The sequence below is a fragment of the Felis catus genome, assembly GCF_018350175.1.
Source record: "Felis catus isolate Fca126 chromosome A2 unlocalized genomic scaffold, F.catus_Fca126_mat1.0 chrA2_random_Un_scaffold_38, whole genome shotgun sequence".
Taxonomy (NCBI): Eukaryota; Metazoa; Chordata; class Mammalia; order Carnivora; family Felidae; genus Felis; species Felis catus.
The window spans coordinates 319,862-334,888 of NW_025408498.1; the positions used below are offsets into that span (position 1 = coordinate 319,862).

General features: G+C 56.4%; 2 protein-coding genes across 2 annotated transcripts in view; one reads left to right on the plus strand and one right to left on the minus strand.

The window, feature by feature from the left end:
* The window catches only part of LOC111559474, a 191,803-nt gene extending 177,949 nt beyond the window's left edge, over window positions 1–13,854 (plus strand). Inside the window, exons 12-14 of the mRNA XM_045051438.1 lie at window positions 10,893–10,952; window positions 11,899–12,065; window positions 12,336–13,854. Coding sequence (XP_044907373.1) covers window positions 10,893–10,952; window positions 11,899–12,065; window positions 12,336–12,754 — 646 coding nt within the window. The 3' untranslated portion in view covers window positions 12,755–13,854. The remainder of the gene's footprint in view (window positions 1–10,892; window positions 10,953–11,898; window positions 12,066–12,335) is intronic.
* LOC123383556 (ral guanine nucleotide dissociation stimulator-like) overlaps window positions 1–15,027 on the minus strand; it is a 230,220-nt gene that overhangs the window by 120,971 nt on the left and 94,222 nt on the right. The window lies entirely within an intron of this gene.

Below are 15,027 nucleotides of genomic sequence, written 5' to 3' on the forward strand. Positions count from 1 at the left end.
TCCCCTCCCTCGTGGCCAGCACCTAGGCAAGTGCTGGGGCTGGTGAGGCAGGGGAGGGATCCCTTCCTTCCCCGGACGGCGTCCGGCTCCCCCTCCCTCCTCAGGACTTCCCGCTGGCAGCAAGAAAACCTCCCTGCCTGATTCTGGGTGGTGCCCGCTAGGAACCCAGTGCCTCAGGGAGAGGCCCTCGCACATCTCCCCGGATACTTGGACGGGCTTCAGGTCAACAGACTCTGCCTCCTCACCTATATGGCAACAGGGACTGCACACCCGTGGAGCCGCTTCAGGACTTGCAAAGCATCAAAGGTGTTCGGACCACAACCAAGTTTCGAGGACACGCACGGCGACTACTTTACCAAGGAAACCTCTCACGTGGCGAGCTCATGGATCAATATCCATGCGATGACTCAGGCAGAATAATCACGGTAATCGTGAAGGTAATGATACTCAAGGTCACCATAATCTCCTTCATTCCGGAGAGACACAACTCACCCCTCAGGGACCCAACAGACGCTTAGGAGCCTGAGCTGCTCCAAGTGGCCTACACCACACCATCTTCCTGAAAACATAAAGCACCAGTCAGCTCGACATGGAAGTGTGGGAAAGCCTCTGCTCTTAGGCCTTTGCTTTCCGTGAGGTCAAGGTGCTGCCTTCAGGATGTTTTCAGCCTTTGAGACAGCATCGGAACTCTCTAGTGAAATGAGATATTCCCATGCAACAAAACGCATTCCTTGCAAAGAACTGGGTCCCTGACGCGGTCCGGACTCCACACGGGCCACAGCACCACACTCACGCACACACACTCCCCCCCGCCCCCAACAACCGGGGAGAGGTACAACCCATGCAATGAAAGACCGTTTGCTCAAGACCTCATTTCCAAAGGAGGCTGAGAGAGGAGCACTGCCTGCTCCAGTACACACGCACTGGTTTCTAGGGACCCGGTGGGCTCCGAGTCACTTCTCCCTCGTGCTGCCTGGGGAGTCCCGGAGGAGATGTGATTGCCAAGGACTGAAACTCTTGAAACACGGAACGAATGCAAGACAGGAGGCGCTCCACGGACACGGGAAGCACCACGCCCCACGGATAGGAACAACAAAACCCACAAGTCTGCCTTGGACAAGGAGCTTTTCCATCCACCTTCCTCGCCAGAGTGCGAAGAAGACGTTCCCACCCAACATGTCCCAGAGAGATGACTTTGGACGCCATCCACAACACCCAGTTCTCTTCAGCACACATCTCCAAGGAGGAAAGAGTCTGCACCACCCTCTAAAACACAGAAGCGCCACTTATTCCTGCCTCCCTGGCTCCGAGTTCACTGATGGAATGCACGTTGCCTTCAGAAAGGAAGAGCTCAACAGGGAGTTGCACTTGCCCTAATCCAGACTCCTACCCCCTAGTCCCATTGACTCCCACGATGATAGAGGACCCCCTTTCGCCACAAGCGGGGTGAGATCTCCCCCTCCCCATCAGAGGGTGCAACTCTGCCACCAGGGGCGGGGCGGGGCAGGGCGCGGCGGGGCGCGGCGGGGCTGGGCAGGGCAGGAGAGCAGGTGTGGAGGGGGGGAGGCAGGAGGCCTGTGTTCACCTGCTGCTTCCACTCTCAATCCCTTCAACACCGTCCCCTGCTGGCCTCCAGCAACTCAGGCCCACCACCCCGACTCTCCCTGGAATGTTTCTCTGGACTCTCAGGTCCCTTGTACTTCATTTTCACAGGCAGGAATGATTCCTCCTGCTCACTGCTGCCACTTCCCTGGCCCTGCCTTGACACTTTCCCACACCCGCAGGTCCACGCTTTCCTGCCTTCCTTCGTTAGTTCGTTCCTTCCTTCGTAGGATCCCACCTCCACCCGCCAACCACCAACCCAGTCAGACCTCCATGGGCACTCAGGGTGCCCCCCCTCTTCACCTGAGACACTCCCCACCGCCTGGGCCTAATCCCCTACTCGATCTGGGGCCCTCCTCCTCCAGGGAACCGGGGTCCAACCCAGAAAGCCCACTCCTGAGGCCTCCAGACCGCAGCCGCAAAGGAGCCCAAGAAGAAGCCCTGGAGCACCAGGGAGGGGGGGAGGTGCTCAGGGAAGGGGAAGACAGAGAGGGGCAGGGGGGAAGGCCACGGGCGACCTTGTCGCTAGGGTCCCTACCTTGGCAGCACCGCGACCGAGGCAGGTCCTGGAGGGAGGCTGTGGGTCTCAGCGGCTCCACCTTTAGGCTTCTCCCAGATGGTCTTTGGGGGGCGCCGGGGGGGCATCGCATCGCGCTCTGCCCCAGCCAGTGCTGGCACTCCACCAGCGCGGCCAAACCCCGAGGCGCCCGGGAAGCGCGTCCCGCTCCCAGGCCTCTGGCTCCAAAAGCAGCAGGAGCAGCAGGGCCGCCACCCTCCGAGGCTGGAGGCTGGAGGCTCCTGGCTCCCAGTCTTCTCCACGCGGGGCCCCGCCTGCGCTCCCGCCAGCGCTCCCGCGAGCACTACCGCTACCCCTACCGCCAATGCCATGGCTACCGGGTCGCAGGAGCCAGGCAGCAGCATGTCCCCGGTCGGGGGCTGAGGTGGGCGTCAGTCCCTGGCTGGCCCAGACACTTGGGGGCTTGGGGCGGCAGGCGGGCTGGGAGCCAGGACTCACAGCGCCGCTGCAGCCTCAGCTGTGTCCCTCACCGGGCTCCGGCCCCGGCCCACGCGCATGCGCGCACTCGTGCGCGCGCGCTCCCGCACACCTGCTTGGGCCCAGGATCCAAGCCGCCCCATCCCCCCACCCCCACCCCCACCCCCACCCCCACCCCCACCCCCCCGCAGGGGGCACAGCTCCTGGGCGCCACGGTCTGCACCACCGCACCTCCCTGTGCCCACCAGATGCTCTGACCCACTGCCCGCCAGCCTGACAGCCGGGAGCCAGGCAGAGGGCTCCAGAGACCAGGCCAGTGGGACAGGGACTGGCAGGTGTCTCCTCCCAAGGTGGACACCTCCCTGTCACCCGTCAAGAGACCCAGGAACCTTTTGCACAGCTGGTTTCCCACGGAGGTGGCTGGACGTGAACCCAGTGATCCCTCTTGCACCCTAGGCCTCTGTGTTTCTTCTTCCCTCTGCCTCACATTCCCGCCAACCGGGGACATCTACAGCCGTGCACCCTCCTCGCTCGTGACCCGTGACCGCAAGGGCAGCCCTAAGGGACAGGGAGACACACTGGGCACACGAGACTCCTTCCACCTCCCTTCTCCTGGAAAGGCCGGTGCTTTTCAGCTCTGCATGCCCTTCCCATGGCCCTACCTGGACTGCACCACCAGCGGTCCCACCCTCAAGTCCACCCTGCCACCGCTGACTGTGGCACGTCCTTCAACTCTGTGGAACCGCCTGTCCACCTCCACTACCTCCCAACCCCCATGTTTTCTTCACAGTGCGCCTCAGATCCCAAATCCTCCGTGCCATTTTTCTTTTCTTGGGTTTCAATTGCTTTTCAACGTTTCTTTCTTTCTTTTGGTGAGTGAGAGAGAGAGAGAGAGAGGCCATCACCCATGCGATTGTGCAGCAAGCATCGACTGAACGCGCAAGGCGTACCCGACCCTGCTCTGGAGGGCCAGTGTGCAGAGGTGGGCAAGGAAACGTATGCCTGAGGATTCAAGGGGAGCCACAGGACTACCGTCCAGGGTGAGGAGGAGCAGAGAGACCAAGCAGTCGAGGCTTTCTACGAAAGGAGCATCAAAACGGCACGAACCTACGCAGCCCTGGAAGGAGAGCAGGGAGTCACGGATCATCGAAAGCCAGTCCCAATGGGCAGCCTTCATCACGTGTCCTCACCTGAGGACTTGCAAAGAGGCACCCCCAGACCGGACCTGGTAGAAACAGGACTTACAGCCAAAGCACAACACTGGTCTGTGGACTTCATGGTCATGGGAAGGACACCATCCCACAAGCCCCACCAAGGGACTCTGGACTCTGGTGACCTGGACTTACTGTGTACCATCAGGACCTGTCAGGACTCTTTCAAGTGCACAAGGGAACAGAAAAGTAAGCCGCAAACCTAGGAGAATAGAGATGCAAAACCTTTCTCCCCCCAGGGGCAACGTCAATGATCGCACGCTATACAAATGCAAATGCCCTCTGCTAGCATTAGAAAGGTCACCAGTTTTCGGCCTCCTTTATCGGTCTCTTACCACAAGTGCACTAGGGTTCCATTGGCTCCAGAGGGACCATTTGCCTGCATTCTCCGTGGGAGCAGCTTCCTGTCCTACCAGAACCCTCACGTGTGGCTCCCTGTCATGGCACGTACTGACACATACGAGAATGACGTTTCCCTTTCATTTTGAACATTGTGCTGATGCCTCCCTCCTGGCTCTGCGTCTCCACTGAGAAGACCGTTTGTCTCAGTTTACATGCGGTGTGTGTGTGTGTGTGTGTGTGTGTGTGTTTGTGTGTGTGTGTTTCTGTGTGCGTGTCTGTGTGTGCGCGCGCGCGAGTGTGTAGGCATATACATATATATACACATACACGAATGTGTGTACGTATATGTAGACACGTATGTGTATGTACACAGGTATCCATACGGACACACAGGTAGCTAGATCTAGATATAAACGTAGCTGTTTTTTCTTTTGAAAGTACACACTGCAAACTCTGTGGGCCGCCTGGATGACTCAGCTGGGTAACGGTCCGACTTCGGGTCACGTCAGACTCTCAGGGTTCCTGAGCTGAGTCGCGCCTAGTGCTCCGGGCTGACAGCTCAGAGCCTGGAACCTGATTCCCTTCTGGGTTTCCTCTCTCTCTCCCTGCCCCTCCCTCGCTTGTGCTCTCTCTGTCTCTCTCGCTTTCCCTCAGACGTGAACATTAAAAAAGAAACAAAAGCGTGTGGCTCTGGATCTCGGCTCACGTCACGATCTCACAGTTTGTGAGGCTGAGCCTCCACAAGGAGCCCCACCTCAAGGTGGGCGCCAACGATGCGGAGCCCGCTGGCCCTCCTCTCTCTCTCCCTCCCTGTCTGCCCTATCCCTGCTCACGGGCACACGTGCGTGCGTCCACTCTCTCTCCGTCTCTCAGAATGAATGCAAGAAACAAAGAACCTCAAATGATAACACTAAAGGAACACCGTCGAGTTCATGACTACAGCGAACGAATGGCTGTGCCCGTGGCCAGCACCTGCCCTGGGGAACGTTCTATTTCCTATTTGTTCATGTTTCTTCACTCTGGAGACACAGGGAGCCAGAGAGCAAGCCGGCAAGCCAGGGACCGCCAGTGGGGGAGGGGCAGAGAAGCAGAGAGAGACACACACAGAATCTGAAAACAGGCCCCAGGGCCTGAGCTGTGGGCACAGAGCCCAGCGCGGGGCTGGAACTCAGGAACCGCGAGGGCGGGACCTGAGCCCAAGTCGGAAGCTCAACCCACTGAACCACCCAGGCGCCCGGGGAAGGTTCCATTCAGGAGGCCACTCCATCCATCCCCGCCCATTTCCACAAGGTCAGAGCCCTTACGACACACACCACCAGGAAGGATGCTCTACAACTGTCCACAACCTGCCCTCTGTCTTCCAAAGAGGCTGCCCTGACGATATGTAGCAAAGAGGGCGCTCTGATCCAAAGGCCCACGGATAAAGGTCATGCCTGCCTACCCTTAGGGCCTGATGACTCCCCAGGTTCCCCTTGCAGCGCACTCTGTCCCATGGGAAACGTCGTGGCTTTGGGTTCCAAGGTGCCCTGCAGCTGAGCGCAGGCCACCGGGCACGACCTCACCGCAGCTCCCTACCAGGAGACACCTTCGCACCCTTCACCCTTCCTGCAGGCCCTGTGCTCAGGGTCTCGGACCAGCCAGGGCGCAGGACACAAGCAGAGAACGTCAGCATTTGAGGACGCAGACACGGCCTTGGGGTTCCCCTCCTCGGGGACCACGTTCACCACCCGGACGCCTGCGACGTTGGCAACTGGCACACAGGGCGACGGGGAGTGTGGACCGCAGGAAATGAGGGCCCTCGGCCGCTTCTCCTGCAATTCAGAGGGGGAACTCGCAAAGGTCACCTCAGTCACCAGCTCCCAAGAAGCCTCCCTGCGGAAGGGATGGTGCCATCCACAGCCTGTTCCTCCTTCCAGCCCTGCCTGGGTTTCAGGGGGAGCACAGCACCGGGGGGGGGTGGGGGGGCGGGGGCGGGGGTCCTAGGAAGGTGCCGCTGACCCATGCCCCCCGCTGTGCCGCCACCCTCCCCAAGAGCCCCGCATGTCACTCTCCAAAGTGTCTCAGGCTGGATGTGAAATGATAGGGTTCCCCGCAGAGGGCGTGACTCAGGCCCCAGAGCCTATTTGGCTGGATTCCCCGTTTGAGGGCACACGCACGTCTCCAAGCCCACCTCTGCTCGCAGGACACGCACGCTAGGTGCAAATGCTTTCCCTGCCTCTCCACAGGCAGCAGTGGGAAAGCCAGCGGTGCAGCACGCTCATGTGGAGCCCCACTGCCTGGCTTCATGGCTCGAGTCCTCCCCCTTCACAGCAGTGACCCCCGGCACACATTCTTTCACATCTTCCCTTGGAAATACGAACGGGGACCAGAGTCCTTGCCGAGGTACTCTGTGTCGTCAGCATAGATCTCTCAAGTGCTCAGAACAGTGCCTGCAACAGGCTAAGCGCTCTACCAAGGTGGGATAAGACCAAGGAGAAAACAAACACGCATAGGCAGTCCCCTCCCTCGTGGCCAGCACCTAGGCAAGTGCTGGGGCTGGTGAGGCAGGGGAGGGATCCCTTCCTTCCCCGGACGGCGTCCGGCTCCCCCTCCCTCCTCAGGACTTCCCGCTGGCAGCAAGAAAACCTCCCTGCCTGATTCTGGGTGGTGCCCGCTAGGAACCCAGTGCCTCAGGGAGAGGCCCTCGCACATCTCCCCGGACACTTGGACGGGCTTCAGGTCAACAGACTCTGCCTCCTCACCTATATGGCAACAGGGACTGCACACCCGTGGAGCCGCTTCAGGACTTGCAAAGCATCAAAGGTGTTCGGACCACAACCAAGTTTCGAGGACACGCACGGCGACTACTTTACCAAGGAAACCCCTCACGTGGCGAGCTCATGGATCAATATCCATGCGATGACTCAGGCAGAATAATCACGGTAATCGTGAAGGGAATGATACTCAAGGTCACCATAATCTCCTTCATTCCGGAGAGACACAACTCACCCCTCGGGGACCAAACAGACGCTTAGGAGCCTGAGCTGCTCCAAGTGGCCCACACCACACCATCTTCCTGAAAACATACAGCACCAGTCAGCTCGATATGGAAGTGTGGGAAAGCCTCTGTCTTAGGCCTTTGCTTTCCTTGAGGTCAAGGTGCTGCCTTCAGGATGTTTTCAGCCTTTGAGACAGCATCGGAACTCTCTAGTGAAATGAGATATTCCCATGCAACAAAACGCATTCCTTGCAAAGAACTGGGTCCCTGACGCGGTCCGGACTCCACACGGGCCACAGCACCACACTCACGCACACACACTCCCCCCCGCCCCCAACAACCGGGGAGAGGTACAACCCATGCAATGAAAGACCGTTTGCTCAAGACCTCATTTCCAAAGGAGGCTGAGAGAGGAGCACTGCCTGCTCCAGTACACACGCACTGGTTTCTAGGGACCCGGTGGGCTCCGAGTCACTGCTCCCTTGTGCTGCCTGGGGAGTCCCGGAGGAGATGTGATTGCCAAGGACTGAAACTCTTAAAACACAGAACGAATGCAAGACAGGAGGCGCTCCACGCAAACGGGAAGCACCACGCCCCACGGATAGGAACAACAAAACCCACAAGTCTGCCTTGGACAAGGAGCTTTTCCATCCACCTTCCTCGCCAGAGTGCGAAGAAGACGTTCCCACCCAACATGTCCCAAAGAGATGACTTTGGACGCCATCCACAACACCCAGTTCTCTTCAGCACACATCTCCAAGGAGGAAAGAGTCTGCACCACCCTCTAAAACACAGAAGCGCCACTTATTCCTGCCTCCCTGGCTCCGAGTTCATTGATGGAATGCACGTTGCCTTCAGAAAGGAAGAGCTCAACAGGGAGTTGCACTTGCCCTAATCCAGACTCCTACCCCCTAGTCCCATTGACTCCCACGATGATAGAGGACCCCCTTTCGCCACAAGCGGGGTGAGATCCCCCCTCCCCATCAGAGGGTGCAACTCTGCCACCAGGGGCGGGCCCGGCTGGGCGCGGCGGGCGCGCGGCGGGGCTGGGCAGGGCAGGAGAGCAGGTGTGGAGGGGGGAGGCAGGAGGCCTGTGTTCACCTGCTGCTTCCACTCTCAATCCCTTCAACACCGTCCCCTGCTGGCCTCCAGCAACTCAGGCCCACCAACCTGACTCTCCCTGGAATGTTTCTCTGGAATCTCAGGTCCCTTGTACTTCATTTTCACAGGCAGGAAAGATTCTTCCTGCTCATGGCTACCACTTCCCTGGCCCTGCCTTGACACTTTCCCACAACCGCAGGTCCACGCTTTCCTTCCTTCCTTCGTTAGTTCGTTCCTTCCTTCGTAGGATCCCACCTCCACCCGCCAACCACCAACCCAGTCAGACCTCCATGGGCACTCAGGGTGGGTGTGTGTTTAGATTGGAGACTAAAGTCCTTCATGTGGTCACTGAAGAACCCAGAGTTCCTCCATTTTCTCCCTTCTCCCTCCTGAGGATATCAGGTACTTGCACAGCCAGCAGCACAAGGGGTGATAAAAGGGAAAGAGAACAAGGAAATGCACATGGGAGCATGTTATCAGCCTGGTCTAGAATGCCTAAAATATCCACCTTTTCACTCCTTCCTTCTTTTAAAGGCAAGAATTTTTAAGTAGTGATCTGTGAGAACCTATGTCCCACAAAACATAGAAAATGCATCCCTAGATATGCACCACAAAACACTGAGGGTAATTCTGAAAGGGCTGGCCTATGCTGGCAGACCTCATCTTGTTCTGTGTCATTCACCTTGACCACACCTCCTCCCCTTGAGCCACCCCCTGCCCCCCCTAACAGAAATGGGACCCTTCCCCAGCCAATCAGGTGAGGCCATAGCCATTACCTCACCAACTGCCCTAGGGGAGTTGGTGCTCCCCTTGAGCCACCCCCTCCCCCACCTAACAGAAATGGGGCCCTTCCCCAGCCAATCGGCTGAGGCCATAGCCATTACCTCACCAACTGCCCTAGGGGAGTTGGTGCTCCCCTTGAGCCACCTCCTCCCCCACCTAACAGAAATGGGGCCCTTCCCCAGCCAATCGGCTGAGGCCATAGCCATTACCTCACCAACTGCCCCTAAGCCCCAATAAAACCTTTCTGCTTTGGTAACTTGCTCTCCCTGGTATCTCACCGCTGCCTCTGTGCAGGTAGGGAAGTCAGCTCTAGCTAGCTGGAATAAAGGCTCCTTTGCTTTTACATTGGACTCGGCTCCCTGGCGGTGTTTGGGGATCACGATTCTGGCCATAACATTTGGGGGCTCGTCCGAGATCCCCAAGACCCCCAAGGGACCACCGTCCCACAGCACTAGAGCAGTGACAACGTCGTCCTGTTCCTGTCTCCTGATTTGTTCATTTTGGCCCCTCTGACTGGCGTGACGTGATAGCTGAGTGTGGGTTTGATTTGTATTTCCCTGATGGGGAGCGACGTTGAGCATCTTTTCATGTGCCTGTTGGCCATCCGGATGTCTTCTTTAGAGAAGTGTCTATTCATGTTTTCTGCCCACTTCTTCAGTGGATTGTTTGTTTTTCAGGTGTGGAGTTTGGTGAGCTCTTTAGACATTTTGGATACCAGCTCTTTGTCCGATATGTCATATGCAAATATCTTTTCCCAATCCATTGGTTGCCTTTGAGTTTTGTTGGTTGTTTCCTTTGCTGTGCAGAAGGTTTTATCTTCATGAGGTCCCAGTAGTTCATTCTTGCTTTTAATTCCCTCACCTGTGGGGATGTCAGATCGGAGATCCTAACGTGTTCAGCCATTTCCCACCTCAAATTCTCGTGTGAATGCCAACATCCTTCTTCGGACTCTGGGCACCCAGGTCTCACTCTTGCCACAAGTCACGGACGGCTTGGGGGTTTGGTCTGCATTCTGGACCCCAAGCCTCCTGATGTCCATGGTGCTGTGTCTGACTCTGTGTCCCTCCTGTGTTCTACCTCAGGGTATGAACATCTCACCCATGCCCGACAATGAGAACCGTGAGGAAGGGACCACCGAAGGAGGCTGGATGCTACTGGAACAGCGAGTGGAGCACCTGGTACCTGCTTTCCTGGGTAGAGACCCCTCCTACCTCTTCACATTCTTGAGCACGTACAGAGCTTTTGCTACCACCCAGTAGGTCCTGGAAATACTGTTTATGAGGTGAGCACCCTGCCCTTCACAGCCCAGTGTGATTCAGCCCCTGAAAGCTCTGAGTCTCAGGAAAGTCACCAAACGTCCTGGCCTCTCACTTTGTTCCTCCGATCCGGGTGGAAACACTCCAGGTCCTCAGTGGGGGCACTGCAGGGAAAGTCACCCTGGCCTGTGGAAAGCTCTGCTGGCAGGGCTGCGTCTCTGCTGGGTCATCTTTGTCCTCTTGCCCATGATCAACTTTCTGCCTCATCCCTCACTGTCGCCAGGTGTTGACTTGGGCTGTTTTCCCATTGGAAAAGGAGACTGGAGGCTCTATCTGTGTGTCTGAGTCCTGGCTCAAACCAGTCAACGATGCCCAGGATGAGCAGGACGCCCAGACCCACACCAATATGTGTGATGGAGCTGACTCGGGCCCTATCATTCTTCAAACACGCACGAAGCCCCACTAGGTGCAGGCACTTCTGTAGGAGCTGACTGGGATCCAATGCGCAGAGCGGACGGTACCCTCCCCTCCAGAGCTCCATTCTAGTCAGCAGTCAGGGACTCTGGATAGGACAAGACGTAGCATCCACAGGACAGCTCATATGATGTCCTTCTGGCCTCCTCCAGATACGGATGCTTCCATTCGGAGGCTGAGGAGGATGGCGGACCCCGGGAGCAGGAGAAACGGTGAGTAGGCTGAGCTCAGGCTGGAGGGCCTTCCTTCTCCAAGAGGGCAGTGCTGAGACTGTGCGTGGGAGGGGCTGCAGGACCCAGCATCCCACACGTCTGAGAGTCCTGTGAGAGGGCAAAGTTCTGAGGGCTTTCTCTTGGAAACAAGGAAAGGGGTTCTGTCCTGTCTGGTCGACGATGGGCTGTGGGCACAGGGAGGCAGCAGAGGGCGCCAGAGGACCGCGTCAGCCCCTTACAGAGTCCATCCAACCCCATCCCTTCCCACTCACAGCCTTGCCTAGACCCCCATCAGGGGACCCAGAATAACGGTTTTGGGGAGCATCACGCTCACCACCTTGGGGAACAATCACTGTGCGTGCTTAGCAAGGGTACAGGAGACACAGTGAGGGCTCAAGGAGCACATATCACCCTCTCGATGGGAGAACGGTGTCAGCGGGAGGACACCCACACGTGCACTGAGTGCATGAGGCAGCACAGAGGCACAGGTCGTCACGTTGAGGGCATCAGGAGGGTCCCAGCAAGCCCAGGTAAGAGACAGAGTCCTCTTGTCCCGTATTTGCGCAGATTTTCGTGGAGCGCTAGGGTATGCAGTGAAGGCACTGACTCACCCCGACACCACCCCTCCACTCACGCACGGACTTGAATTCCAGTGGGAGGTAGGCAGCGGGACACAGCGAAGAGTCTGGCTGGCTTCCCCAAGAAGGACAGAGACGACCACATCATTGGCTAAGGGGTTCCCGTCAAACAGAATCTTGACGGTCCCTCTTCAGTGACCAGGTCACTCGTAGGCGGGACTGCCAAATCACAGGTGGACAACGTACAGAACCACCCTCTGGACGTCCAGGAGCAGGAGGCATAGAGGCCAGGTCCCACAGGCCTGTCCTGAGACATCAGTGGGAGGAACACCCCATGGTGATTGTTCTGGCTACTTTTGTATCCCCAGGGCCATCTCCTCCATCCTGGGCACCTGGCTGGATCACTACCCCGAGGAATTTTTCCGCCCTCCAGACTTCACCAGCTTGAAGCTGCTGCGGGCGTTTGTAAGGGTCCACATGCCGGGCTCCGAGCTGCAGCGCCGCGCCCGCCTTCTCTACTCATGGCGGAAACACCGTGAGCCCAATGAGCCAGAGTCTCTGGGCGAGGAGGACTCTGGGTGGGAGATGTGGGCATGTGGAAGGAACGGGGTATGCCACAGAGAACATGTTTCCTGAGACTGCAGGTGGGCCAGGCGTAGGGACTAGTCTCAGATCACTGTTCCATTAGCCTGCCGTCTGGGAGATTTCCTCCTGGTGGGTTCTTTGACTCAGATGACAATGTCTGCGGGAGAGGTTTCCTGCCATGGAATGGCAATCACGGTGATGACACTTTCTATACTTGAAGCCATGGCACCAGCTCCAGAGCCACGTTCAGACGTCCCTCAGGAGCGAGCCCCCGCTATCTCTGTGGTGCCCACTGCAGCCTCGCAGCCCAGGCTGCCTGAAGCCACTAGTTCTCCTGGAGCTCAGCGCGTACGAGAATCGGAGACCCTCACTGCAGCGTCCCCAACAGGGCAGGAGGTACTCCCAGCTCTGGCTGACAGTCAGGAGCTGGAAGAGCCACCTGCCCCTTTGGTGGCCCCAGAGCATGAGCAGCCCCCAGCCCCAGCCGGCGGGGTCACGGAAGGGCTGGAACAACCACCTGCTGCAACTGAGCAACCAGCCTCAGCTCCCCATCAGCGGCTCATGTTGGTTTGTCATGATAGGATGGGCATAGAGGTATTTAGTGTACTCATGTACTATTGGCTTCTACTTAAAAGATAAATACAGTTTCAAAAAATTTACTCTAATCCTTTGAAATTACAACTTCAAGTGTCAGTACGTACATTCGCAGGATTTTACACCCGTGACCACTATGTACTCCTAGAACATTTCCATCACAGAGACACGTGGACTACTAGTCACCCACGGCTCATTCCCTCACCCCAGTCTCTGCAACCAGCGATCTCGGTTTCTGCTGCTTCAGGTCCTCTGGGATTTCCATGTGTGTGCAAACACACAACATGGCCTGTTGTGTCTGGCTACATGACAGGAGACTGATTAATAATTGCTTAAATATTCAATGGCACTAATATTTTTTATGACAGAGGAATAGTCCTCAAAGAACAAAGATTAGGTGAAGCCCCCACTTGAAATATCTTCATTATCTGCCATGGGGACCCTCTGAGGTTTGACACAAGAGCAGAAGCCAGAAGAGAAATGTCTGGACCAGAGCGAATACCTTGAAAATCTTTCATTTTCCTCGACTGGCCATGGTGATATTGGTCTAACGTGCATACTATAAAAACACCCAAATGAAACCGTCAATATTCCATTTATGCTAACCTATTAGGCAATAAAGTATAAAGTTCTGAAAGGTTTCCTACAGGTGACATGTATTCAGTAAAATGAAGATTTAATAATGAGGACAGGCACCAAGGTGGCTCAATGGGCAAGTTTCCGAGTCCAATTTGGCTCGGGTCATGATCGCACGGTACTTGAGATCAAGTCCCAAGTCAGGCTCTACAATGACAGCTTGAAGCCCTGGTCAGGATTCTTCTTCTCGCTCTCTCCAAATAAATAAATAAATAGGAAACAACAAGTACATAGGCAGAAAAAATGTATACTCTTTCAAGAAATATTGGCCCAGAAGATACGGTGTCATCTTCAGAGTCCTTTGGCTTTGAGTGCAGCAGGTGTCTGTGTTTGTGTTCATGAGTGGTGTGACAGGTTGGGCATCCCTCCAGGACTATGGTCTTGTACTATGGGATGTCCCCACAGTGGACAGGCACAGTCCTGTCCCCTTCTGCATTCTCAAGGGCCACACATCATCCTTTACTCTGCGTCTCCAGAAGCTGAATGACTGGGCCAATTGCAATATTTTGACTCTCATCATTGTACAGAAAGGTACATGTGTACCGAAACTCTCCCTTTCTGTAGGTGTGTACACCTAGCACAACTTTGGGGACATACTTTATATGCATTTTTCGGGCGTAGCCTCCAGGTTCCAATATCTACAGACTCTTGATTCCGTTGGGGTCTTATGTGGAAAGCAGGGACCCCTGGGACTGAGTGGATCCCTGAACAATCAGGACGACAAGCCAGCACTGAGGCCATCAGGGTACCTAGGAGTGACCCATGGGGCAGGAAAGAAACCACACTCCCTCATTCTGACCTCCTGCACAGCATACCTGCCCCATGCCCTGGAACACACCCATGCAGGCCCCATCCCATGACAAACCCCAACTGCCTGCGCACCTCCTGTTCCATAGCTCTGCTTCTCAGTAGAGCAGCCAGTCCCTGCTTTCAGGCCAGTGGAGGATACAGGCTGGGCCACTGCTGTCTGCTTGCTGGCTCTCCTCCCAGGCTGGGTTGCTTACTCTCAGGAAAGCACCTTAAGTGCAGGTCAGGTGAATGAGTTAAAGACCATGACTTGAATGTGTTCATCCTGACGACTGAGTGGCAACAGCAAGAACCACCTGGACCTCGGCAAGCCAGAGAGTCCTTTACACAGCACATCAGGAACTCAAGGAGACTGCAGGATGGAGACTCAGTCAGGCTTCTGATAGCGAGTCAAGCCCCTCCACCCTTCAGGCTCCTCCAGCAGTGACACCCGCCACCTGCCAGCCCCATCTTTGGGGAGCAGTGTCCCTGTCATGAGCAGCCACACAGCACCCTCTGGTGACCCACCACAAGGCACACAGGAATACTGCAGGGCTCCCTGATCTCCCAGCAAAGAAAGTGCCATTCCAACCGACACATCCTCAGACGATTCCAGGCAGATCAGACACAACTCTGTAAAATCCAATGTTTTTGAGGCGCCTCTCAGGAAGTCTATGAAAAACGTAGGTCTCTTCCCAAATGCAGTATTCTGAGATGAATTCACTGAGTGGTGGAGTCAGGCACTGGGTTCCAGGACAGAAAAGAGAGACAAGGGGCTACCTCCCAAATGCACAGGGCGCATTGTGGGAATGTGTTGGGAAGCATATGTCAATGTCACAGCTCTCTGGTTCTGGTTTAAAGAAAACATATATCCAAACAAACCTTGTGTATGGACT